General features: G+C 39.8%; 2 protein-coding genes across 11 annotated transcripts in view; one reads left to right on the plus strand and one right to left on the minus strand.

The window, feature by feature from the left end:
• PIGN (phosphatidylinositol glycan anchor biosynthesis class N) overlaps positions 1 to 1,014 on the minus strand; it is a 111,377-nt gene extending 110,363 nt beyond the window's left edge. For 2 of the 5 annotated variants that reach the window (XM_082320808.1, XM_082320809.1), the window contains exon 1: positions 394 to 498. In XM_082320808.1, coding sequence (XP_082176934.1) covers positions 394 to 458 — 65 coding nt within the window. In that variant the 5' untranslated portion in view covers positions 459 to 498. Of the gene's footprint in view, positions 1 to 393; positions 501 to 947 lie in introns of those variants that run through there. The other 3 variants (XM_082320807.1, XM_082320806.1, XM_082320805.1) reach the window with 3 other exon arrangements.
• Positions 1,015 to 1,093: 79 nt separating this feature from the next.
• The window catches only part of RELCH (RAB11 binding and LisH domain, coiled-coil and HEAT repeat containing), an 85,324-nt gene continuing 59,277 nt past the window's right edge, over positions 1,094 to 27,140 (plus strand). For all 6 annotated transcript variants that reach the window (XM_082328485.1, XM_082328486.1, XM_082328487.1 and 3 more), the window contains exons 1-2: positions 1,094 to 1,963; positions 19,027 to 19,116. In XM_082328485.1, the coding sequence (XP_082184611.1) occupies positions 1,450 to 1,963; positions 19,027 to 19,116 (604 nt within the window). In that variant the 5' untranslated portion in view covers positions 1,094 to 1,449. The remainder of the gene's footprint in view (positions 1,964 to 19,026; positions 19,117 to 27,140) is intronic.

The raw sequence follows: 27,140 nt of genomic DNA on the forward strand, positions 1-27,140 counted from the left end.
ACTTACAATAAAAAAATTCAAAGTTTATTATAGGACAGAATGCAAAATTGATTACGCTATTCACAAAAATTTATGCAAATTAAAAACAGAAGGAAAGCACCACTCTTTTATAGCATACTGCCATGATATGAATGGAATAGTTTGCAATCACAGTACTGAATATTGCCTCTAGATCTCGGTATCACTGCAAAACGTCACTACAATTTTATTACCAAGACTTCAGCCTCAGTTTTGCTCTCAGTAAAGCAAGTAATTCCTAGTGAACCAGCTTAACACAGAGCTCCTGTTAGCAGGCACAGGACGTTATTTTCAAAGAAACAGAACAGAAACCAAGGCTGATCCTGTTCTGCATCGTTTCTAGTGAGCTGAACTTCCTTCAGTACCAAACGCTACCTGTTGCTACGCTCTGGCTTCGAATTTCTTGCCAGGTAACGCACAAGGTAACAGCTTTGCATCATCTTTGGAAGAGTGATAGCGTCATACTTCCAGATACACAACCCGTACTTGCGCTCTCCCTCATTTCAGCCCGTCAGGCACACCTGATGCCGCACGGTGGCTGACGCCCATCGGGGGCGCGGAGCCCAGGCCGCCCAAGCACCCGCCCGGCCCGGGGGCCCTCACAGGAGCTCCAGCTCCTCCTCACAGCTTCCCCAGGCAGCCCCACACTGGCCCGGCCAACACAACTCGGGCACGGGGGCGGCTGACGGGTGCCTCGGGCCTGCGCCCCGGCCCGGGCTCTGACGCCGAGCCCCGCACCCCCCCCAGCAACGCCCTTACGCCACCGGCCGGGCCCCCGCCGCAAGGCCTCCAGGCCAGCCAAAGCTCTCCGGAGGCCACCCGGAGCTCGGGAAGCCCCGCAGCAGGACCCCGGCCCCGGGGAACCGGCCCGGCGGCAGCCCCCCAACCCCGCCGCGGGAAGCGCTCAGTGCGCACGCGCCACGACTCACTCATCGCCTCCTGCCGCGAGCCCCAACAGCTTCTGCTTCCGCTTCCGCCCGGCCGTTCCCGCTCCCCGGCCACGCCCCTCGGCGGGGCCCCGCCCGCTCCCCAGGCCCCGCCCCCCGCTGCCGCCCGGCGCCCGCGCGGAGGGGGCGGGCGCGAGCGCGAGGCCTGGAGGGGAAGGGTCTGGGCGCCGGGGCGCTGCCGGCGGTTGGACGGGGGAGCTCTCGCGAGAGTTGGGATCCGGAAGCGGCAGCGGGGCTGGTGGGGGGCGGCTGAGGAGGCGGCGGCGGCCGTCGGTCGGTCGGTCAGTCAGTCAGTCAGTCAGTCAGTCAAGTCAGTCAGGTCAGGTCAGGTCAGTCTCTGTTGCCGCTGGCGGCAGCGCCCGCAGCAGCCAAGTGGGCTGGCAGCGGCCCCGGCCCCACCAGAAGTGGCCGCGGCGGTGGCGGTTCCGCGCAGGCTTTGCCGAGGCAGCGCCTTGGCAGTGGTCGCGCCGCGTCGGGCGGTAAGATGGCGGCGGCGGGCGGGGGCAGCAGCGTGAACCCCTTCCTCAGCGACTCCGAGGAGGACGAGCCCGAGGAGTCCAGGCCCGGCGGCGGCGGCAGCAGCAGCAGCAACGAGCCGGGCGGGCCGGCGTACCCGCAGCAGCAGCAGGAGGCGGCGACAGCCGCGGGCAGCCCCGAGGAGCTGCCCGGTTTGCGTGCGGCGGCGCCGGGCGATGCCGGCGGCGGTGCGGGGGCGGGCGGCGGGGCCGGCGCGGGCCCCGGCGCGGGGGAACCACCGCGGGTGTCGATGGACGCGATAGCGGCGCAGCTTCTGCGGGACCAGTTCTTGCTGACGGCGCTGGAGCTGCACACGGAGCTGCTGGAGAGCGGCCGGGAGCTGCCCCGGCTCCGCGATTTCTTCTCCAACCCGGGCAACTTCGAGCGGCAGAGCGGCACGCCGCCCGCCGGCGGAGCCCTGGGCGGCCTGGGCGGCGTGCTCGGGGGAGCAGGCGGCAGGGAGCCCGGCTCCGGGCAGCTCAGTAAGTGGCTGGGGGCCGGGGGAGCCGGGGCGGGGGCGGCGGCGGAGCGGGCCCTGGGGAGCGGCGGCAGCCGCCGCTGGGCGCCCGGGGCTGGGTGGGGATGCATCGCGGCGCGGCCCTTGCCGGTGCGCGTCGCTAGGGAAGCTGGGCGCCCGGGGAGGGCGTTTTGCATCGTTTCTTGTTTCCTGTACCCTGCGTAGGGGAGGCTGTAGGAGCGGGGCAGCCGGGGGCCTCAGCCAGATGGGGTGCCAGGACCGATGGTACCCGGGTCCCGCTCACGTACCTTATCGAGCCTCTGTCTTCCTGTGAAGGTCACGCGTGTGCCAAATGGGGAAGCAATGTGAGGGATGGGAATTTCAGCTTTAATTTTTAGCTGTCTCGGGGTTTCTTGTGCCTGCTTTAGTGCCTGCTGTCAAGAGATAAGTCGTATGCTGCTAGGAGAAAGAGTTGGGTGTTAAGCTATGGGTACTACATTTAAAGTCTAAAAATTGTCAAAAATGGGTTGTCAGGAGCCAGCATGTTTTTTCTGCTGATGCACTGGAATGGCTAAGTCATCCAAGGATAGGTCTGAGTTTCACAGGTCAGGCACAACTAATACAGTGTTTCCTCTAATTAATGTTGGCATGTTTACCAAGTGCCTGCAGTCTTTGGCTAACCATTTTGGGATTTGGAGTTGGGGAGCGGTAAATATACTGGGTTACTGTAGCTTTTGGGAGAAAAAGTGGTGCAGATATTTGGAAAATCATCACGTAGCTGGCCTTAAAAGCTTTTGAGTTTTAATAGTAGAGCAGATGGCTTAGAATAGAATAACTTGTATGTCTTATCAATGTTACTGTCAAGAAATGTAGAGTTCTAAAAAGGAGGTAGCTTGTAGGAGTAGCTTTGAGAGAAAGAAGCTGCCCAGCCACCTGACTTTTGAGGACTTAATGAACTCATGGGAAGGTATTGAAATGAAAGCAGTTGTGGTTAGCAGACAGTTGAAAGACTTATTTATGTGTATGTGCATTTGAAGACACCCAGAGGCATTTTGTTAATAGTCCCATATTTTTGTTTGCTGTAAAAAAAAAAAGTTTCTAATGTTGCAAAGATATGCAGCTAGACTTAAAATTTGGAAATAACTAATAGTATCTAAATGGCTGGGATAATTGTAGACATCTAAACTTTCAACTTGTTATTGCTTTTTAATATTGTTTAAAAATGGTATTTTTTTTTTTACTTCATGCTGTGTTGTTTATATTCTGGTTATCTTGTGTATGAATACTTAGAATTTCATAGTTGGCTTTGTCTTGTGAAGTATGGTCTTCTTCATGATAAGATTGGTGAATGTTGGAAAAACTTGTGCTTCAAGGCTTCAAACTGATATAAATTTCCGTTTCATTAAAAGCAGCTTCCTTGGGGATTCCAGTCAATTCTCCCAATTGATTAAACATTCTCTTTTCTTTGTTAACATGATATGTTGTTTCCAGTTATTGATAATGTACATACTCCAGTAGAGTTAGAAGAACAGCAGCCTATGTAACTGTGGTGTTATGCACGTAGAAAAATGAACTCTTGCAATCCTTGACCAACGTACATTTATGTGAGAACATCTTAATGATTATTGTGCTGATCTGCTGAATGATAAATGGCAATGGGACATCACTATTAAAAAAGGGGGGGAGGAGGCAGGGGAGAGAGAGAGAGGAGGGGGGGCTAAAACTTGTTTTGGAGCAGTTTAATAATACTGAGGTATGCTAAAAATAAATATCACGCTAGACCTTAGGTTAAAGGTTAAGTCTAAGTGTCCTGAAATCTGATATCTACAACAGGCTAGAGTGTGCTTTTCAAAGGATTTTTTTGTCTCGACAGTGATTCAAAAGGCAGTTCACACTGAGTGACATTGAAAGGTGACAGATCCAGAACAATGAAAAAAAATGTATTTTTTTATAGCTCAAGTAGGTTTTTGAACTTATTGCCATCAGACTTTCTTGCAGTCTGGAGTGTAGCATTGAGCTAGCAATTGTGACAGTGCTGTTCAGCCTGATTCTGGTTAATGTCAACAAGAGCTGATAGTCTCATGCCTCTGAATTTATGCCAATTTCCAAATGTTAAAAAATAGATTGCAGCCTCTAATGGGCTGAAAGTTATACGGTCTTTGTAAGAGTTCTTTTCGCTTCCCTCTTAAGCATCTGGTATTGGAATTAGGTAGAGGGCTACGCCACAGGTCAGATCCAACAGTAAGTCTGAAGAGTTTCCTAAGTTAGCCAAGAAGTTCAGTTTTGTTGAGAGGTCTGGTCTGTTGTGCCCGCATTCATGGATCCTTACATGGAGACTTGCAGAGAATGTACATGAGAGTAGTGCAGGTACCTTCTCCCACTTTAACATGCCAAAAGGTATTAGAGAATAAACCAATAGTTCTCTTCATAGAAACTATTGATGTAGAAAGTAGCAGAGTTTGGCATGTTTGTCATTTCAAGGTCACTTGAATTTTAAGCTTCAGTGAAAAAAAATTCTTAATGCGGTCAGATTTAATTAAAATTCTTTATTTCTGTTGATATCTGAAGTTAGAATTTCTTCTCAGCACTAGCTTTGCACCTGCTGCTCCCTGCCTCCAGGTTACATGAGTTTCTATGGTTTTACGCTGAGGTTTTTGATAATTTGAGTGGATGCAGAGGAAGTGTGACTGGCAATTCTTATTGAATGTGAAGTATGTTTGGAATGCTGCCTGAGGATTTCCACGGAGCAATGGAAAGCTTTCGTACTGTGCGTTCCTATACAGAATGGGAGAACGCTTTCAGTGCAAGTGTTCATTGGCACTTCTCAGAATCTTTTTAGGCAAGCTAAACTATGAGTTCATGCTGCAATTTCTTTTGGTTTTATCTTTCTCTTTATAGCTTGCTATAAAGAGGTTTTAATGAAGTATCATAAGATTTAAACAACTAGCATCATGTGGTCAGTTAGTGACTTAGAAGCTGTTTTGTCTTTGAACCATGCTTCAGAGCACTTGGTTACAAAAGCAAATGGTAGTCAGATGACTAGGATTTCTTAGTTTTTTGCAAAAACACCCTTCCATTTTCCAGCAGCAGTAATGTCACAGCTGCAAACAGAGATTAAGATATATTGTAATGAAAAATATAGAAATGTATATTGTGTCTAGCAACTTTGCTTTTCTAGTTTGAAGCAAATTCACTTTGTGAAGGAATCAACATTGTTCCTTTAGATGCACAGCGCTTGTGTACAGTCATCCTTCATGTCCTGTATCTCTGCTAGATCTTCCGAAACTTCTGTGACAGCTTCTTCCATTTGTTTCAATAGCAGTAGCTCCACATCTCCTAGACTATTTTGATACCACTTTTCTAATGCTGCTCATGTGAGTGGTATGGTTTGGAAGTGCCTCCCTCATACAGTATTCCAGATCTTTTACAAGGCTTTGGTTAGCACCCACATATTAAATTTGTGTCCCCTTCCCTCTCATCTTTGCATAAGAAAGTACAGTATAAATTGAGACACTTGAAATTTAGAAATAAAACTGTGACTCAAATATCTGTTCCCAGACCTCAAATGATTTCCAGTATATTCATATGACCATAATTCAAGCTTGAGCATAGTGGGTAAAGAAACCTTTTGGTTTTTGGTTTTTTTTTAATGTGATTGATATGATGTCCTTCGATTTCTATACTTGGTGAATGCCCTTTCCTGAATGGGATGCAGCTTACACTGTTAGAACTAGCTTTAGTCTTAAAATCTGCCATTTAATTTTTCTTTATGGTTACAAAAGCTCAACATTCTCCAAATTTGAAATAGCTTTAATGAAAATCATAAAGAAGTGGTTTGAACATTTATGTTACATTCATGTTTTTCAGGAGAGGATTTGTTTCTAGTTATTTCCAAAATAAAGTTGTTTATAACTTTCTGGGAACTTGATTCCAGTTATATTAAGCTAATCTGTGAGTACAAAAGTGTAAGTATTGCTGGTTCTTCGTAGTAAGCTCCTGGCATTGTTTACAGTTTGGGATTCTCTTTTTTGTTTGTTTGTTTCAGATATTGTGAAGTATCTCTCTGTTTTGCTTGTAGCCTTTGAAATTCAGATGGGTCCTACTGGAAAAAGCCACGTGGGAAGAGCGTATTGATTATGCTTTTTTGAGAAAGGGGTGTCTTGGTAACAGCTCCCAATCCTGAGTTACAGACATTGTGACTATGTGCAGGCCCTTGTCATGATCAGTGTTTCACCAGATTTTTGTTTTGTATGAGTATATAGCAGAACAGAGCTACCTCAAAACAGTTCATTGTATCTCAGCTTAAATGGAAGTCTAAATAAGATAGGAAATTGGGAAGAAGACGAATAACTTCTGTTGTTCTAATGACTAGTTCTTTCTTTGTTAGGGGTTTGTTGTTGTCAGCTCAAGTCTTCTGTTTGTTACTTTATGAAAGTAAACAAAAATATATAGTCTTGTTGGCTGCCTCTCCAGATGCTGTGAGGTGGAATGACAACTTGTGGGTGAGACAGTGGTTTTACAACCTGATTTGGGAATGGTGCTCCTCTTAGTAAGGACAGGACAGAAGGGTGCGGATGAATAGGTAATCAATCAAAGCTTCTGGTATTAGCAGATGAGAGAGACTGAATGTTGTCTCTTTGAAAGAAGTACAGAAAACGGTTGAAAGAGTAAGAGCTTTGTATGTAACACTGAAGGAAAGGGGAGCCAAGTTTCCTGCAGACCTGCCAGGAAACAGTAATGCCTGGATGAAACCTGAGAGGTTTCATAGTGCTCTGATGTTGCCTTTACTGGTAGAGAAGCCAGGTGAACTTTCTCCAGTTGTGACTGCTTTAAACCCCCCTCCATTTTACTGACACTGGTATTTCTGAAAAGTTTTCGGTGAGGTGCACTTCATAGCTTAAGAGCTTCTTAGTTTAAGACTTCAGCAACTGTTGGAGTTGTCAAATGAGTGAAACCAGGTCTGCTGGAAGCTGTTTCTGATGAATGAGTGGATAGTTTAAGCTTTGGCTTATATCTGTGTTAGGGTGATTTGGGATGTAATGGTAGATAGTTCAGAAGACAGGTTAGTCGCCATAAGGGTCTAACTACACACAGAAATAACAGGATAAAGTAGCACGAGATAAGCGTGACATTGACGGGCAAAGAAGGACAGACTAGTAGCCACTAGTACTTGGCAGGCAAATATCAAGTTATCACTGAGTAGCAAGTGTATCATATGTCCGCGTTATATTTTACCTTGTAGTAACTTATTTGCGTGTTCTTGTTCTCTTAAGGTATTTACAGTATAGTATGGGGAATTTAGCTGCTTTAGTCCTGACTTTCTGTTCAGTTCCTGTGCCAGAGATACTGTTACTTTTCAACGTTGGGGAAGGCAGAAGTGAACCTCTATATATAGAGTTACTTTTCTGGTTCAGTTATGTACAAGTTTAACCATGCCTTGGTTGAAGGCTTCAGCAAAGTGAGCAGGCTTTGTGCTGAAGCAGCACACGTTTCCTTCTGATAGTTTTGCTGTTAGGGAAAGGTAAGATTGGGGTGGAGGGGGTGGAGAGAAGAAGGGAAACAGCAATATAATTAGCTAAAGCTTTGTATTTCAGAACCAACCATTGGAAGTTTCTTTAAGCTCCCCTGTATATAATTTCAATTCCGTATAAGTTATATCGAGTTTCCTGTAGCTTTTCTTCCTCTGAGAATTATCTTTTTCTTGACTGAAGATGTGACTTGTAAATTCTGTTCAGCTGAGAGAGCGCTTGCTGGAAATTTTATACAAGATTCATTACCTGATACAGAAAGATTTGTCTAGTATTTGCAGGCAAATCATGATCAAGTAGGTATTGATATCAGCTGTGTTGGAAGTTGATCTGCATGCAGTCCCTTATCTCTGTTAATTTAAAATTTGTAAATACTGGACTTCTGTGTTTTATAAACTCAGAATTAATGAAAATATGGAAAAAGAATCTTTTTCAGGAAGGTCTCGTACTTTCAAACTAAACTGAGATTTGTTACAAATTCTGAGTTAGGTAATTTATATATATACAGAACTACTTAAAATACAGCATCAGAAGTCTCTTTCCTATCAGTATATAAAGATAAGTCATAAAACCTTATGCTGTTGTGTGTTCAGAGTTATAGCTCTTCAATGTATTACTTGTATTTGGTTTTCTAGTGTATTGTAAAGATGCAGCTTTGAGAAACTGAGTTGAATTCTCCTCTAGCATAGGCTAAAACTTTGGGTGATTCAGTAAAAGTTGTAGGCCTTGTATTTTTATTTATGATGCACGTGCCTGAGACATGGCACAAAGTACATTGAGTTTGTTGGACGAAAAGTTAAAAAAATCTGTAAAGTTTTGGTTTGGTTTGGTTTGGTTTTTTTTTTTAAAGACAGAACAAGCTGAAAAAGCCCTTGAGAAATACTGAACTCTTTCCCCTGGTGCACCATAGGGGAAAGGAAATTTACTTCCTCCCTTCCTGCAATATAACGCTGCATGATGGTGATGCAGCTGATTACTTTGCTGTTGAATTGGAGGAAATACTGTTACGTAAAAACTCACAGAATAAGGATTTCTTATTTATCTAACAAGTACTTTTTCATCTTGGTTTGGTGTTGGAAGGGAGAGAACTATCAGCTGCTTTGTCATTTGACAAAACTGTTGGAGTAAGAGAAATCATGGCAAAAATAATTACAGAATCACAGCATGGTTGAGGTGGGAAGGGACCTCTGGAGGTCATCTGGTCCAATCCCCCTGCTCAAGCAGGGCCACCTACAGCTGGTTGCCCAGGACCATGTCCAGACAGCTTTTAAGTATCTCCAAGGATGGAGACTCCATCACCCCTCTGGGCAACCTGTGCCAGTGCTTGGTCACCCTCACAGTGAAAAAGTGTTTCCTGATGTTCAGGGGGAACCTCCTGTGTTTCAGTTTGTGCCCACTGCCTCTGGTCCTGTCACTGGGCACCACTGAGAAGAGCCCGGCTCCGTCCTCTTTGCGCCTTCACTTCATATATTTATGTACATTCATGAGATTCCCCCCCCGAGCCTGCTCTTCTCCAAGCTGAACAGCCCCAGCTCTCTCAGCCTCTCCTCATAGGAGAGGTGCTTCGGTTTCTAGTTGCTAGGTGGTGTTTTTTTATTGTTTTTTTGTTTTGTTTTTAATTTTTTTTTAAATTCTTTTTATAGAATCCATGTGCACACATTGTTAAAACTTAACTGGAAAATTTACTACTGTCCTGAGATAACTGTAGAAATCGGGGAAAGGGGAACACACTAGAATTGAAATATGAAGAAAACTGAGACAATGCAATGCTTGAGAATTAAGATGGGTATTGACTACATGCTTTAGTAGTCCCTCAGCAAAGACAGCAATTTAAGGACTAGACTGACATGTTTTTGCTTGATGTCAGAGAGTATAACAGAAAGCTGGGCTACTGTGGAGAATGGAAAAAATTCTTGTAATGGAAGTTAATTGATACACTTTGGGAAATGCAGTGCTGCAACATTGAGCATATGGAGTTAATTTGATGCTTTCTGATTTCTGCTGAAGCCAGCTGGGGTCTTGAGCTGGAAGAAGTACCTCTGTGCCATGATTCTCCCTTAGCTTTTTTGTTTTGGGAAGCTCTGGTAGCTCAAGCACACTGCAGCACATATGTAGGGAGCCAGGCTGGGTTTGATGCTCTCCCCAAGGTCATATGCCCCTGGCCATCAGTGTTCACTGCAGCAACATTCAAATGGCTTTGTGCAGGGCTGGGTTAATTCTTTCAAACTCAACTAATTTGGATGCTGCCTGAGACCGTCTATGCAGTAAGCCCCCCGCAAAAGCAGTATGTTATTGGTATGGCGCTCTCTGAGATCAGCTCACGTGCATCTGTATCTTAACCCAATTCAGTGAGCGTGTGTTATTTCTGTGCTAGGGTGCAAGATCTATCTATTTTCTACTTGTAATTTCATCTTTCTCATGAGCTTCTGCTGTGTGCCTGTCATGGGAGCGAGAGTTATATCTTTTTACTGCAATGTATCTGCAAAATACTTGTTTTACATATCTGGTGATTGGTTATTTTTTCCCTGCTGTTCTTGGTGAGCAAGCATAGGTTATTTTTCTCCAAGTAGCTTTTGGGTTTTTACCCTCATATACTTTCTATGACTTTTCATAGCTTGTTAGTAATATGAAGCAGGTAAATGTATTGATCATCTGTTTTCAATCTGGTTTGGATTGCCCATCATGGGCTAGTATTATCTGATCATCTTGAATGCCTGTTGTAAGTAATTTGTAAGTGGATTGCTCTGACAGCTTGAAAGTTAATTTTATTCTAATAGCTTTACTTAACTTAGTTTCCTTTTCATTTGATGATGGTCTGAGGACTTCTTTTCAGAACATACCAACTTTGAAAATTCAGCAGGTCTCATTGAGTAAGAACATCTGGGAGAGAGCAAAAGAGGCACTTGCAGTTGCAAAACGAGATTGATAGGTGCTTACAATTTAGTGCCATCTCAGAGTTACCACAGAGATGTGGAATGTGTTGATCTGGTAAAATTTACTCTGCAAGTTCAAATTGGTCTAAAAAATGGATACATAAGTCTGTTTCTACCATAAAGGTTTTATGCTAGATCAGATATGTGCTGCCATGGATCAAGTTTGCTTTGCTGGCTGATCCAGCATTGGTAAGCTTGGAACAAGTTGAAACATATCAGAAGTTCTAAAAGCAATAGCCATTTAAGACTTCTTAAAGTAATATTGCTCCAGAGTTATCTTGTGAAATTTGGTAAGGCTTAAAGAAATTTGCAGTATCATTTATGAGGAATTAAATAGTTTAATTTATTCATATGTATTGCACAACATATCTATTTCAGTTGCTACATAATGCAGCCGCAAATACGAACTGTGAATTGATGATCACTTTTTAAAGTGTTAATGATGTCTGATCCTTTGATTTAATGTAGAAAGGACTCTATTTAAGCTCTTCAGGTTTTTACATTATTCCACATGTTCTGTGAATGCCACCCCTCTTGCCAGTTGGTTTATTCACATACACATATGTGCAGTTCAGTAATACCGGGCTTAAGCATGTGCAAGTAAATACAAGAGGAAGATTATTCTTTCTCCCAGATAGTCTCTGTCCCCAGTTTCCTTGGCCTCTGCTGTTTTGTGCCTGTGATATTGTAAATATATATATTTTTACACTTGCATTTCCTTAGGACTGAACTTCAACAGTTCTTTCATTGTACTTGTAGCACAGGGGAAAAAAAGGAAAAAAGTGGCAGACCTGAGTAGTTCCTAAGGAAGCTTCTCAATTGGGATCTGTTATCAGAGTACTTGCTGGTTTGCCTGCCTCTTTGAACTTAAAAATTAGGTTGGATGTCCTAAATGTAAAGATAAGCTGTACCCTATAAAATATGTTGTACTGTTGACCTTTGCAGACGTATATGAAATTTTTTTCCAACCTGTGATTTGCAGACGCCTGAAAGTTTCATCTTTGATCTCCTTATGACAGCATTTTCTTTTGGATGGAAAATTTTCCACCAGAGGTTCCTACATGTGAGAAGGGTTGTATGTGTATATTGGGAGGAGGGAGAGCTTAACCCATAACTATAGCATAACTCATCAGGAAAAACTTCTGTATATTTTCTGAAGTTACATAGAACTACGTCCTTCATTATCTTAAAGCTTGTCTTAGTAACAGTCCATGGGTTGTAGGTTGAAAAATGTTGCAGTAGGGGGCTTTTAGCTTTTCACTTTTAATAGATCTGAAAGAGTATCTCAAAATTAGAAAATTTTGCTTGAATTCTCTCACATACAGCTGTAATTACATGGTTTTCTGACATTTATAATCCCTAGCTACTTTCATGGTATGGTAGCTCATAACATTTGGAGTCTAATCTACTGCCTTATATTAAGGTGCAGAATGTCAGTTGAATTATCATGTTTTTTTTAATTCATAAGAAAATTAAACCTTACCAATTCTTTATTTTAATAATTTTGTTATACAAAACAAATTTTCAATGATCAGTGGAAGAATGAAGTACAAATTATTTCTACTGCTGCTGAGAATTGCACCCCGGAGTCCTATTGGTTTGGTTTGGTTTTTTTTTTTTCCTTTTCTAGAAATAGCCATCGAAATGATGATGCTAAGGAATAATTTTTGATGGCCTCAGTCATTCACTTATGTAACTTTCATAAGTTCATAAGAACTATTTTTATTCAGGAGAAGCTAGAAGGCATTAACTTGAGGTGGTTTGTAAGTGGAGTTGTACCTGAGACTGGACTGAGAGGCCTTGTTAAGGTTTGTCCCTAGTGAAATCCTATGTAGTGAAAAATTTAATTTTAGGGAAGAGAGTGTATTATTATCAAATAAAATTACTTCTGGTGGATCATGTTGCTTGTGTGATACTTCTAACACCAATATTAACACATTTTAAGTAAAAAAGAAAAAAAAAGGGGGGGGGGGGGAAGTCTGTGCTTCTGGAACAGCTTCCAGAGCTTCTGCAGCTCTGCTTGGATAAATATTCAGAATTCTTTATATAAATCTTTTGTTGTATCCAGTCACATGAACAATGTTCCATAACATTTCTTTCCAAGCCTGTGGTGTGTTGCATGTTCCTGTTTGGTAAGGCTATAGTAAATGACAAGTAGAACTGTATTAAATGATCAGGTATAATGTCTTCAAAGAGTGGTCTTTGTTTTCCTTTTTGAATGCAAAGTAGTGGGTTTTTCTTGCTTCTCCAAAGAGTGATGTGTGAGGATGGATTCCTCAAGGGTCTAGATGATGGTTCTGTTAATAGCATGATAGGCCTAAGTTATTATCCAGACTAATGGACTTTGGACTTACACAACCTTTCTTGGAGATAGTAACTTCCTATGATATGTGAGCTGTCTGCCTACAGCTGTTTCTTCCTACATATAGCCATGTAATTCATGTAAAGCCTGGCTTAAACTGGGAAAGATTTTGTCCTAGTATGTGGAATATCCAGTGGCAAGCTGCTCTGATCTCGGTTGGGAAGGATCCACTTTGCACTGCATCTTGTTCCATATGGATGCTAATCAAAACAAAATTTCCAGTAGCCAGTTATTTCTCTGATCAGTTTAAAATGTGGTTAGCCAGCTGTTTCACTCATCAGCTTAAAATACGGCAGGAGTCTTGTTTTAGGGTTACAGATAATTTTTGGTACAAGTGAATGCTTAGAGATGCAAAGTGAACTTGTCTTTTACAAGTGTAGTATCATTATTGCTTCTTGAATTTCAAGGAAAAAGATGGAGTTCTTGGTCTTTGTATGCTCCGTTTGGTTAATTGTTAGTATGTGATGATATAATTTCCTGTGATCTTAGAGAAAATATGACAACTTATTGGCTGCTTTACCAACTAGTAATTTTTAAAGTCAATTTAGATGTTTGCAAAGTAAATTCATATAGCTTCCAAAAGATTAGTTTAATTTTTAAATTTTTTTTCTTGAGCCATTCTGTCAGGAAGTAGTATCACTTGGTTTGTCTGTGTTTGTAGCAAATTTACAATGTTATGCTTATGTAAAGATTATTTAATAATGTATTTTTGTAGAAGACAAGCTTATTTCTGCTTAATTCATGTACTGTGAAACTGGCTAATATGATCCCTCTTGGTGTCCCTTTAGGTAAGCTGGTAAAAAGAAACTGTTTCTACCATCAGAGTGAATGAAACTTAACCTGTTTAATACTACGTACGTCAGTGGAAGGGGATGTATCACTTTGTTTTGAGACTTTTTTACATTTTCCTCCTTATATAGTTATACTCAGCTTTCAGCGAAAGAGCTGAATATGCCTAGGGAACAGAAGCTGTCAGTAGAAATCTGCGTGTCGTACAGGTGACAGTTCTGGGAATAAGAAAGGAATTAAAATTCCTTTCCTCTGGAATGAAGCAGTATTTTAAAAGATTAATAGGCAAGACGTTGTGGTGAACCTGATTTTTAACTTCACAAATGAAATTAGAAACATTGCATTTTTCAACAAATGGATTAAAAGACTTCTTAGCTTTGAGTATCAAATATGAATCTTGGCTTTCTCATTTTGTTACTGCTTTTCCAGTGGTAGAGGTGAGAGACAAGAACTATACACAGGCTCTCCTTTACTATCCCAGTCAACCTCCTGGCTATTTCGCTACTATGAGCTATGAAAAGCCTAAGGTTATTTCACATGTTTTCTGTGCACCTGTGGCAATCTCTTGTTCCATATTGCAGTGATATGCTTTCTGGAGTTGTTTATACCTGCTTGTCAAAACTGTTCTTGTTTTGTTGTGTTACCGTTTCTGACACATTAAACTGACAGCAATTATTTTTTCACTATTCACTAGGAAAGCTTTTAGCAAAAAGGTATTGCTGATTAAAAAGAAAAGTGTTTTAATTCAGAATACTAGAGAAAGAAATGTAAAATCCATGCACAGAAGACTGTTGGTAGGATTGTGTATATTATGACAGCAAAATGACTTCCCACTGCTGTGTCACATTGGGTTTTTTTTCCAGAAAAGAAACAGAATTCAGCCAAAGCGTACTTCTCCTTTTCAGTGGTTTCCCCCTGCAACATTCTGCTTTGATTATTCTTTGCCAAATAACTTAAACCTAAGATTTTTATTTTTTATTAAAAAATAAAGTGAAGAAATATACATTGTTTTCCTAAAAAAATTGATTTCTTTCTTTTCTCCTTGCTTTTCTCCTTTCAGTTCAGAAAGTAGTTCTCTTTTCTGAATGCTTTAGTTGAAATACTTCCACTCAGTGTGCTGGAGTACAACTGTTTGTACTTCAGAAAAACGGAGATGTTTCGCATTCCTCAGGTGAGCTACGTGGCTGAGCACAGCCCGTCCCTTGCCGATTCCTCTCTTTCAAACAGCGCTGCTCGTTTTCCTGGCGAATGAGGCTGTTGCGTTGCCAGCAGGGAGGCACCATTTTCACCCTCTGATCCTTTGCTGAGCAGGTACATGCTTTATGGAATTGTAAAATTTGAGGTTATATGATGTTATCCTGTAATTTTCTGGACAATGGCATTAGTCTTAGGAGACAGACCTCTGCTGAGGACTGCCTACGAAGACAGCGGTAAGGAGCGAGGCAACAGATACAGTTACCCCCATGGTGACATTTCATGTAGGTGAAGCGATGGGGCAGGCCTGCCGCTGCTCAGCTTTGGGCAGTCTTCAGCACAGCCCTGCCAGGCAGCGTGTGTGCGCCATGCCTCTACTGTTGATGATATATCTGGCAGGCTTGCCAGCCCTCACCTTCCTGGGCAATGTTTTCAGTTAACTCTCTTGTTTAGCTTTCTCTTCTCACCTTGTTATCCAGTGGCTGATACCTTAGTAGACACTGTCAGAAATCCCTCTTTGCTGTTTAAACCCACTGTCTAAGTTCCTGTGCAGTGCTTGGCGCTGTTCCTTGAGAAGCCTCAATATGTTGTGTAGTAACGGCTCCAAAATTCATCTTGCCTCATCCCAGCAGGGCAAGATCCAGGCCACTAGTGCTGCTGTGGCACTGATAGAAGCAGCAGGTCCCTCTGCTGCCGGCTCTCCCCTCAGCCTTGGCTCCACAGCAGCTGTTCCTCGGGGCAGAGACTGCGCTGTAGCCAAGGCAGGCAAGGGCCATGTGGCACTCCGGGCTGTGCGGCATGAGGGCGAGGGGGTGGAGCTGCCATTTGACCCTCACCCAGCCTGGCTGTGGTGGAAGCCCATCTTTCCAGGCGGGTGGCAGAAACAAGTAGCTGCACCGGCACTGAAGGCAGAGGGAGCAGCTCCATCATCGCTTCCTTTCCTTCTGCTTGGAACGCCTGCTTCAGTGGGAGCTGTGGCAGTGCAACAGTGTCTGTGACTGGGCTTTCCCCGTAGCTGGGGCTTGGCAGCGTGTAACCTTAGCACTGATGATTCACTGATGCCTGTGGAGCCAGTTTGGCCAGGAGATGTCTCAGCTGAAGTGCTTCAGCACTGGTAGCCTCTTAACAGCAGGAACCGATTCTGCAGCCACACCACATATTTTCAAGGCAGTATCCTATAGCCCAGTAGTGGTAGAAGTCTTGTTACATTATTCGACCTAACCCTTCTGTTTGAGTTGCATTATGGGAGCTATAATTTCCCAACTTGAGTTCTGCAATATGTATCATCTAGTGGGACACGCAGTTGAGAAGATACTGTTCAGCCTGTGTGTGTATACAGTTGTCTCTGTTACTGTTTAATTTCCTTCAGCATTTATTTGGATAGCTGTACACAGTTCTCCATGTAGATTCAGGTTCCACCAATGTGATACATAAAGACAGTTTTCATTTTAAATGTTATCTTCAGATTGAACACTGTGGATGTAACGACTTCTGGCACCAAAATTGGTTTAGTAACGACAGCATGCTTGGGGGATGATGACAACTGGGGCAGGTACTTTTGTAATGGGAAGGAGGATCAGCATTAATGGGAGAGACAAATAATGGTAGCAGGAAACAGGCCATGAGGCTGGTGTTCCTCTGCACATCTTTGTTTGGTTTAATCAATCTGAATCTAGATATTTGTGTCTCTTCATAATGCCAACCTGTATGTAAAGAGTGTGTCGGATGTTTGCTGTTATCATGAACATTGTAATGATAAGGAGAAATCTAAATGGTAAATGTACAATTTTCAACTTTACAAATTGCTACTCTGCATGTAGATGTGGTGTTTAAGGCAGTTTCTGGGTGTTAAAGTCGTATAAACCCTTGGGTTTATTTAGTTTCTGTAAGGGCCATTAAGGTTGTAAAACTGATTGATATTCACTGGTTAGGAATTGTGAATTGTTGGATTTACAGCTGCTGGTATGGTCTTAAATGGCTTCTGTGGTATACATCCCATGCTTTTTCTAGACAACTGGTTTTTTTCAAGAAGTTTCTGGCTGTTTTGGCAAATAAGTTTGTGGTTTATGGCTGGATTTGTTTTATCATATGTGGGGGGAGAGCCTTTGCCTCTAAAGTGTGCCAATAGTCATATGAAAAAGATTTGTTTCTTATGGCTTTGGATGCTTCAATAATTATGATGTGGTTGACTTTACCTGAAAATTTGAGCATTGTTTCTCTGATTTTTACCTGCTTCATATGAGAAATAGAAAATTGATCTGTGAACATGGCAAGACTGCAGGAGGAAACAGAGTTGTATTTCTGCTTTTGCCATAGTGATGCTATGTGTGAGACTGGGTAACTTTTCTTAAATATCAGCTTTTCGTTGAGATCTCTGTTTGAATGTTGTCTGTTTCTTTAACTTGAGTCTTGAATTTGATTTCAAAAAATGATCTTGCAGCTCCCAGTGAAATAAATTGGAGCAGTACTTACTGAACAAGGTATTAGGTGTTTTGAAAAGTCAGCTGTGAAGACTTCAGTGATGTGCGTGCGAAGTTTATGTTTACTTTTGAACTTAACCACTCTAAATGTGGTTCCCCATATATAAAATCTGGTTTGTTTTCACAATGGTCCATTTTGCAAAGATGCTGTAAAAAGAAGAGTTTGTACTATGCTGCTAAGTGCTATAGAACAGCCTAGAGAGAATTATTAAATTGGATTAATGTCTGGAAAAAATGCAATAGATAAGACCAGAACCTGCAAATGAACAGTGAGTTTTAAAACTAAATACTGAATAGAGACTTGTTGAGCAGCAACAGTTTGTTTCATTGCCTGGATGACAAAGCATAGTCATGAGGAAAAAATTGTGGTTAAATATAAACAGTATGCTGTCATATACTTTATGTCCATAAAACAGACAAGTTAAGGTTGCCAGGCACTTTAGTTTTGGTACTGTGTAACTCAGCTGGAGTTGGCAAATTTAGTATTCTCTATAGCTTTTCAGGTGAGTGTAGATGCTCTAGTCAGTCTCAATACAGGTGTTCTTATTTCAGTCTAGTGCTGGCCTGTATGTAGAGAGGGTGTCACAAGACCTTAAGGGACAACTTAGGCTCAAATGTACAAAAAAGGAAACTCATTAATAGATTTTTTTTTTTCCCACATAATGCAGAATTGAGGGGGGGATTTAAATACTTTCTGTGATGTTAGTCATGACAGAATTTGACTGACAAGTGATGAAATTGCTTCTATTTCCACTGACAGTTATGAGGGTTTTTGACAGCCCTATGGAATTTTTTCTTTGTTAATGTGACAACAGCTCTAAAGTAATTAAAATTATTTCTGAAGTGCTCCATAGAAGTTGATTTCAAAAGAAGGGGAAAGATACTAAGTTACTTAATATAATTTTGCGTGTTCAATTGTGTTAGGAACGTGTTCTATTTATTTTGAGTTCTGTCACCAAGTAATTTCTTTGCACATTTTTCTAATAAAATGGTGAATGTGTGCTTCAACAGACTTGAAATTATCTAAATTGGATTTGTTTGATATCTCCCCCCCCCCCCCCCCCCGAAAAATCTCAAAACTTTATGCTGGTTACTGAAGTTCTTGAATTTTTTTTTTTTTTTAATTAACAATTTAATTCTAGAGTGTGAATATTATACCTGCAATAGCATGAACTGTACTTGCTTTGCTTTAGTTTTGCTAGGTAATGCATTCCTTAGTAAATGTTGTATTAAGTGGGTATGTACTGAAGTTAATGGCTAGATCAGGAGATATGTAGAAAAGTATTTGGTCACGTTAACATCTCTTAAAATATTAAAAAAGGGAAAAGGAAGTAGTGTATTTGGGGCAGTTACAGGTTTCTGCAAAATGGGAACAGAACTGCTTGAAACTTGTTGCAGAACAGTTAGGTTTCTTGTGAGTGCTCACCTGCAAGTCCAAGCAAAGGCCCCTGGCCCGCGTGGAAAAGGGGAAGCGCTACACTGCACTGCTCCTCAGCTGCTGTGAACAGGGTAGAAATGCCGCCTTTTTGGGGGAGCAAGGGTGAATTTCTTACAGTGTTCACTGAACTTGCTGTAATGTTGGGTTTGTTTTTTTTTTTTTTCCGAATTTACAGACATTCTTTACTGAGAGACGGACTTTTACAAAATGCAGTAAAATTTCAATCTTGAAGACACTTACTTAACCTTTGATTTATAGTTTCTTAAATGAGAAGATGTTTTGACTTTCTCTGTCAAAGCCAGTCAACTCTTCAGGATTGTTTTTCTGATATCTTTTTTTTTTTTTTCCCCTCCCCCCCCTTAAGATCGCGCTGGAAGCATCAGTACTCTTGATTCCTTAGATTTTGCAAGATACTCTGATGATGGCAATAGGGAAACGGATGAAAGAGTAGCAGGTAAGTTTTCTGTGTGATTTAGGAATCATAGAATGTTAACTTTACCATTTGATTTGTTGTTTCTAGCATAAGTATATTTAAATGAATGTTCCTGAAGATGACAAGACTTCACTGTGGTGATTTAGCTAGTTACTTAATGATATAATCATGTTTCAGACACTTCTACTATAATTACTGTAAATATTCAGGCAGGTGTACTTCTGTATGATTCCAGATGTCACCATGGTAGAAGCAAGCAGTATACTTGAAAATTGTGCCCACTTTTTGACAATAGAACATTATCTTGCTGTTGCCTACTGACTACTGTTTAGCCGAAATACATGCTAAGATATTATATGTAGGAGTCTGTGACTACTACATGGGTGATAGCTGTCTGATGTAAAGATCTATAGCAAGTCATCTCTTAAATACAGTTTACGTGTAGATCACGTTTGGTAGCATTACCAAACCCAGAGTAAATTTGGGATTTTCTCAGTTCCATAAATCTTCTTCGCTACAGGTCTTAATTGTAGTGCTTTTCTTCTCTCACATTTGATTTCTTGATTGTATAAGATTGTTTCGAAGAAGTGACAGGGAGTTTTGCCTCTTGCAGTTGCTCTGAACTTAGGAGCCTGTGGTATTTTTAATTTCAGGATTTATGATTATCTCGCCAAAGGCAGAGACTGCTTTTCTCTTGTATTTGAAATTATTATCTCATCTTTTGCATGTGAGCCATGTTTCTCTAATCCAGGCTTTTTTCTAAGTTCAGATATTAAGTTATTCACAGCTTCTATAGAGAAACTCATAAAAGCTCTCTAGAAACTGCTACAGAACTCTGGAACTCTGTTTACTTCTTGTCAGTTCATACTGTTTAATATCATGAGCACATGAAGGTTGTCCATGCTGTGACCTTTGTTCACATAGTTTAGCTTTATGAAACCTGAAATGATGCAAGCTGCTGTTTCTCTGTTCCACACTATTGTCTCTGCTCTGAACTACCAGGCTTCATCCTAGCAGAAACACTGTCACGTTCTTAGGCAAAGTCTGGTGAAACGTAGTTCTATAAAGGATCTTGATTCTGAAATTTCCTCTCTCAGTCAGTCTGAAATGGCAATCAGTATTGACCCAGAGAGAAGAAACAAGTGTTGGGAAAATCTAATTTTTCTTACCCAGCCAGTGTTTCTGAGGTAAAGGACTGGATTAACTTCATGAACATGAAGCAAATTCAGGTATTTTGGTGCTCTGGTCTGGAACTTACTGTTCTTCGATTTATATGGAAACTCCCAGGTTCTTATTACTATCTAATTACTGTCTTTTTCAATATATGTAGTCAGTTTCAAGGGGGCAATAGTTGTAAATACACAGCTAATCTTCTGAACAAAGTGTGTTTAAGGAATCCAAGTATTTCTGCATTGTGTCTTGGAATACAAGGAAGAAACAAGCAAATTCCATGTATTTTAATTTTTTCATCATCTTGGTAGATTTTTCCTGTTTCTAGTCAATATTTCTTGGCAATAGTATTACTGAGAGAGCTAGTTTGATCGTTGCTTGGAGCTGTCTTTAATAACTGAATTGGATTACAGATGCTTACAGAAAGTAAAGACCAGTCAGAATTGACATCCAGTAGAACCATTAATCTGGCGGAACATTAATGACAAAATATTGATTACTTCCAGTATGAAATGAATATATCCTAAAATTAAATATAATTAAATACATCCTAAAATAGATAGAGGTTTTTGAAGATTACAGTATATTAATTGACCACTGTCATATGTAATAGACAAATTATATGGCAGGATATTTTCATTACATTTCTGTGTTCCTTTAGAGAGGTTTTTTGAAGAGTTGTTAAAAAGTGACGTAGGAACTTGAACAAAGCAAGACCAGATATTATTTCTGGATGTTTGTAAAGACTCAGAGTTTTCCAAAATATCCTATTTAAATTCTGGTTCAATTATAATTGCTTGAAGTCTTTTGCCTCAATTCTGTTTAAAACCATCTACCTGAGCAATAATCTTCAGGAAACTGATAAGTGTTTAATTTGCACATAAAAAAATTATGTCAGTAGAGGTTTCAAAAACTTTTCATATCCAGTTCCTTCTTTGAACAAACTGACTTACAAATTCTGCTTTTGAAGTAGTTCTTAGCTGCAAATGCGCTTTGAAACATAACGGGAAGTCCATGCTGCTTATGTCTTCTCATATTCTTTCTTCTCAGCAAAGAGCTTTGATGCTTAGGAGATAAAATTGTAATCTGTTGTGAAAGCTTGAGGCCATGATCTGATAGTCATATTTTTCTTTTGATAGTTCTCAGAGTGAGGTTTGAATAGTTTCTTTTTGTAAATGCCTTTCTCATGCTGTTATCTTTGTTTTTTACTGTTTGGCCAGAACTCATGATTTCCATATCAATTCCCTAGTCAAATGTCAAATGAAGGATAGGAAATAAATGCACATCAGTCACTAACTGGTCCCGAGTCAGAAGGACTTTAAAACTGAAGTTATAACACATCCAGTTAGAAATACTTTTATACCATGGCAATGTTAGAAAGCACCAAATCAAAAAATGTGCATGTATACCATCCGAAGCCATCATATTTCTGTTTTGCCATTATGGGTGGTGTTAGACTTAGGTGCCATGGTTTTTTTATTTTGCCAATCCAAAAATTCCTGGAAATAACTAAAAGGACTCTTGTTTGAAATGGATTTCGGTATTTCAAATCTGTTAGCCCAATTCATTCCATCTGGCGTTAGAATCAAAATTTGGCCTAGAAGCAAACGTTTTGAAGAGTTGGTGTGAACTTGTTGCTTGGGAAATCTGATCAAAGGAAGCTAAGTGAGTTTCTTCTATAATATAATTACCAGCTTGACTGAAAAGATGCAAGTCACAAGAGCCAGTCAGGATGTGGATGAGCATGACAAAACTAACTCCTGTTTAGAAAACATCAGTTTTCTTCCTTATCGACCTGATCTTAACATAAATATAGAGAGCTGCGTAACAAATTGGGTAATATATTTGTAATCCATGACGAGTTTCAAAAAATATATGCATCCTTAGAGCTTGCAATTTACTAGATAGAAACAACTTGTTCTCTAAGACTAATAAGTCTTGAATCTAAATTCATGTATTAAGTGCCGAAACAGCTGGTGCTAAGATAAAGTTAGTACTGAAGGATTTATTAGGCTTAGTAAACCTCCTCCAAATACTAATTTTCATAACCAGAGAATGGAAAACCTGTTCCATTCCTGTGGAATAAGAGTATGCCTAACTTGAAGTCGAATAGCCACAGCATTTGGTGTAAATAGGTCATTTGACATTCAATCTAAGGAACTGAGTCTTCTGCCACATCTTAAATTGACCATGTGCACAAGTATGTTTGTGATGAAAAACTCCTACTTTCCATAATTCAAAATATTTAGTATTGCTAACCTGACTTTGACATCTACTTTTCTGAGAATCTGATAATTTTAAAAACAGAATGCTGTATTTTCAATGATAATAAAATTAATTCTTATAATCAAACTCCATTTCAATCATTTGTGTTCTCAAATCTCCCTGCATTAGCATTGATTTCTGGCTAGACTATGTATCTCTGATTAGCAGAATAAAATACTGTCCCTGTCAGGATTTGAAGGGAAGAGGCAAGTTCAAAAACCACTTGATTATTTTTAAGGATTTCATTTATCTCACCTTAGGTTCGCAGTTTCTGTTTTTTATAGAGCCTTTTGTTTATGTTTTTTAATAAGTACTATTTCTTGTGTGCAATCCAAGTCAGAGGAGAATCTTAAAAACAAACAAAGAAAACAAAAACAAAACACAAGAGGATCTGTAATACAACACTTACTTGCTAAAATTGTGTGTTCAATTTGTTCATCCTGGAAGTGGGTCTGGTTTTGTCTTCCCATTTCCTGTCTTAAGTCCTGTTAAGCAGTTGTATGCCTCCTTAATTTCCTTCCAGGTCGATAGTCTCCAAGGGTTGAACCTGAAGATGAGTCTGCTGTAGTTCAGGTCTTCTCTGTAGCTGGCCCTGTCTCATTAACTTAAAAGCATTAATGAGGCTAACGAGTCAAGTGTTGGCTTCCCACTATTAGAATGATAACAAGTTCTCTGTTAGCTTGCTCATGAGCTCTCATGTTGATCATCGTTTTTGTAGCTTGATAGTCATCTCTCGTGCTGTAGTACAACTTTCTGTTTCAGGTCTGTTTGTGTTAAATCTTGAAGTGTTTCACACTGACTGTAAATACGGTCACTTCTTTTCTTCTTAGGACTTGTATCAGGGAAGTGGGAATTACGAAATCTCAGGTCTTGAAGTATATTGTGATAGTGGCTTCATTGCTAATTATAGAGAATTTAAATTTCTTCTGATTGATTGACTCAAAACGCATGCACAAATCCATCAAATGTAATGGGATGTCATACATGTTCTAGAGGGCATAATTGAGGACATCTGGAGTTCTCCATTTACTTTACAAGGAGGAAGAACTCGAAATGACAGTTAAGAAACAAACAACAACAAAACTTATAACAGTATGTCCAAATTTGGGGAAAGCTAGGTAAGCACAGGGGCCCTTGGTACTTCAGAGGAGAACTACTTTTAAAAGAAAATGCTAGAATTCCATATAGTGGCTTCATAACATAAAACTACCTTTCTACTGTTGTCTGAAGTACTTCATACTGAAATATGCAAAAGTCTGACAAGATAATTCATATGTAAAATGTAAGATTCTAGTGTAATTGGAAAAAATACTGCTTATACAAAAGCAAGTACTGAAAATTTTTAGAAGTACTGTTTATTCCTTCAACTTTTTGGCCTTGGCCCAACAAGACTGGTGTTCATGTAGATCTCAACTTGTTCAATACCCCAAATCACAGTTTTTTTCTTTATAGCTAACTTCTCAATCTATGGTTCAATGACTTACAAAGTCATTAACAAATGTGGGTGAATAGAATAACATCCTTGCGAAAGCTTCATTTTTGAATTTCGAAGCTGAGCAGACAAGCTACCCACTGCTGATACGCACTTCTCTTTTAAGGTGTATTAGATTAGCTGCATGAAAATGAAACATTTAAAAATCACTAATCTGAAAATCTTGGTCTAATGCTTAGTTGCTTGCTTGAAAGATTCAGCTCTTACTTAAGTCTAAGTAATTTTTTTTCAGAATGGTAGCTGAAGTGATTTCTTTTTATAAAGAAAAAGCAAGAGAGCCACTTAAATTCGGAACCGTTTTCTCCCCTAAGGCAAAACAGATTGTTCAGAAATGCCCTTTCCGTGTAGGAAGATTAACCAACCTCAGAGCTCTAAATTTTGGTTCTCTGCTTTCCTGATGTAGAGGAGAATCAGTTTGGTTCTTTCCTTTCCTAGGCTGTCTGCAGCAAAACTCTTCTGTGCATCGTTCTTAAGGAGTGTCAGCTCCTTTCACCAAGTACTAATGAGTTATACAAGGTATCAGTTCAGTCAAGCATGAAGTTAAACTTTAGCTGGCTTTATCAGTGCTTTTGAAGGCTTAACTTCTCCAAGGTACATAAGCTTTACAACAGAAGGAGCCAGGGGGAGATCAGATAATTTATTTTAGAGGTCAGTACTTGATAATGGTTACAAAGAAAGGGGTTAGAGGTTGCTTTTTTAATTTTAGAGTATGTCCTACCATCAACAAATAGGGATTTCCAGTGTTGATTTCATTAGCACACAAGTTGAGTTAAAAATCACTATATATTTTGGGCAGAAGATTGCATTTCAGTATAGCTTCTAAAATAAAGAGCTTTCATAATAATTTAAGATTTGATTGAAATTATGTTGTAGCTGTTTAAAAATATTTATGTTTATACAAAAAAAACCTACAAACTTCTTCAAATAAAAGCTACGTTTGTGACTTAGATGCATCAAGGTTTGTATGGTGGCAATTACAATGGTGGCATTAGTAAGACTAGGGGATGAGGTACAACTGTAACAATGCTGTGTTGTAGTAGAATTACGTGGCTGTTGTGACATGCTGCGAAGTGACAGCTTCTCAAATACACTATGTCCAGAATCTTCCACTGTATACAGAGAAACATGCAGCAGAGTAATCTACTTCTAGGGTTGAATGGGTAAAGTCCTAATGGCTACTAAGAATTTTCAGCATCATGACAGTTCACTAAAAATTAATTCTTGCCGTCTGACATGGGTTTGTCTGACATGAGTTTTTTGGCTTTCTATGCCTTCAGACATGTCTTATTCCTATTTTCCTTAATGGGATTCCTGAGTTTTTCTCGTTTGTGTTGTTTTTCTAACTTTTTTTTTATTATTTATATCATTCTAGTGCAGGGCACTCCTGATCTGCAACTGTTCTGGTCTTTGAAAATATTTTACAAGAATAAAATGTTAACACATAGTCATTTCCATCAGAAGAATTACTTAATTTGAATTCTTCACAATTTTCAAAAAATAACAAATTAGTAGCTTACAACTTAGAATCGTAACTGTGAATTAGTAACTCAAATGCAAGGAAGTGCTAAAATTATTAGATGCTTTACTACAAGAGCATTTTTTAACTTTGTTGCACAGAAGTATTTGCAGATCAGCATTGCTGAATACTAGAGAGATTTTTACATATTTTACTCATTGTATCCTCAGTTGCGCTTTTGTATTGCTGCAGTAAAATTCTGTGCATCAAACAAGTTACTTTCATGTAGCAAATGTGGTGTACTGTAGTTACTCCTTCAGTTTTTATGGATAAATGCAAACTGAGTGAATCTTTTTTTCCATGCATGCTAGTTATCAAAAGACGCTTAGAAACAGATATTGAAAAGAGGAAACTGTTTTATTTGTAGTCTTCAGTAGCATTTCTTACAAGCAAGAGCCAATGCAGTGTTTCTGCCATGCATTGTCCTGTGTGAAAATATTTCAAAATGCCATGTTAAATTGTTTCCAGGCAATGATCAAAGATCTCATTAATATTTTCTTATTAAAAGCAGCTACAACATTTTTAGTTTTGCATGGGAATAAAGTAAAGGTTAGATAATCTATTTCGAATAGTTCAGCACTTTAGTATGATAGCTGTTCTGTGCTCATCTAGTTAAGTACCAAGAATTCTTCTTTCTGGTAACTGTATACTTAAGTGTGATTAGATTAATCTGATTATTATTATTATTATTATTATCGGGTAATTCTTCAATAGGTTCCTTTAGGTGCACTAACTGGAAATGCCTATAAAAAAAGCATTTACTGTATGTTTTGCAAAGGTACAGGATTTTAAAATTTGAAGCCACAGTATACATATGACCTCAGTATCAAACCACATGAAATTCCAGTGCAAACAAAGCACTGCTGGCCCTTTTTGGAGGAAACATTGGAACATGAGAAACACATAACAGTGACCAGGGAGGTGGAGCAGGTGATAATAGCAGCTAAAATTACATATTTTTGAATCTCTAAAGCCGACTCTAGATCATTGAAAGTGTTGTATAGTCTAGAATCACTGGAAACTTTTAAGAATAATGGAGCAAAGATACTTCTGTTTCAAGCTTCTCTGTAAGTGCTATAGGAGAGCTGCATATTTTGCTTTTTTTGATCTTGTGCATTTCTTAAATGTATACAACTAAATTAAAAATCTTAATCAACTCCAGAGTATTCCTAAAACTCCACTATTTTTAAATAGATATTTAAAATGAGATTATTCTTAGTAGTAAAATAAAGTATGTTCAAATTCTGCCATATAAACTAGTAAAATTTCAGTGTATAATTTTATTTTCAAAAAAAAAAAAAAAAATCTGTAGTCTCAATGGGACAGTACATTCACTTCATGGTTTAAGCTTTGCTACATGGAGACAGCTTCCTCTGCTGCCAGCATGTATTTGCTTCATCTGTCCTCTGATTGCCTGCATACTCCTCTTGCCCCAAGAAATCAAAATACTTGACAGTATCAGGTGATTTTAAGAGTGGGGAAGAAATAACAAGTGGTTCCCAGTAATATGCAAAGTTAGAAGCAAGAAAAAAAAAAAAAAAAAGACTCCAAAACCCTACAGCGAGTCCTTGTCAGACAGCTTGAAATTTGGATTTAGCTAAC

Source organism: Platalea leucorodia (assembly GCF_965183815.1).
Source record: "Platalea leucorodia genome assembly, chromosome: 1".
NCBI lineage: Eukaryota > Metazoa > Chordata > Aves > Pelecaniformes > Threskiornithidae > Platalea > Platalea leucorodia.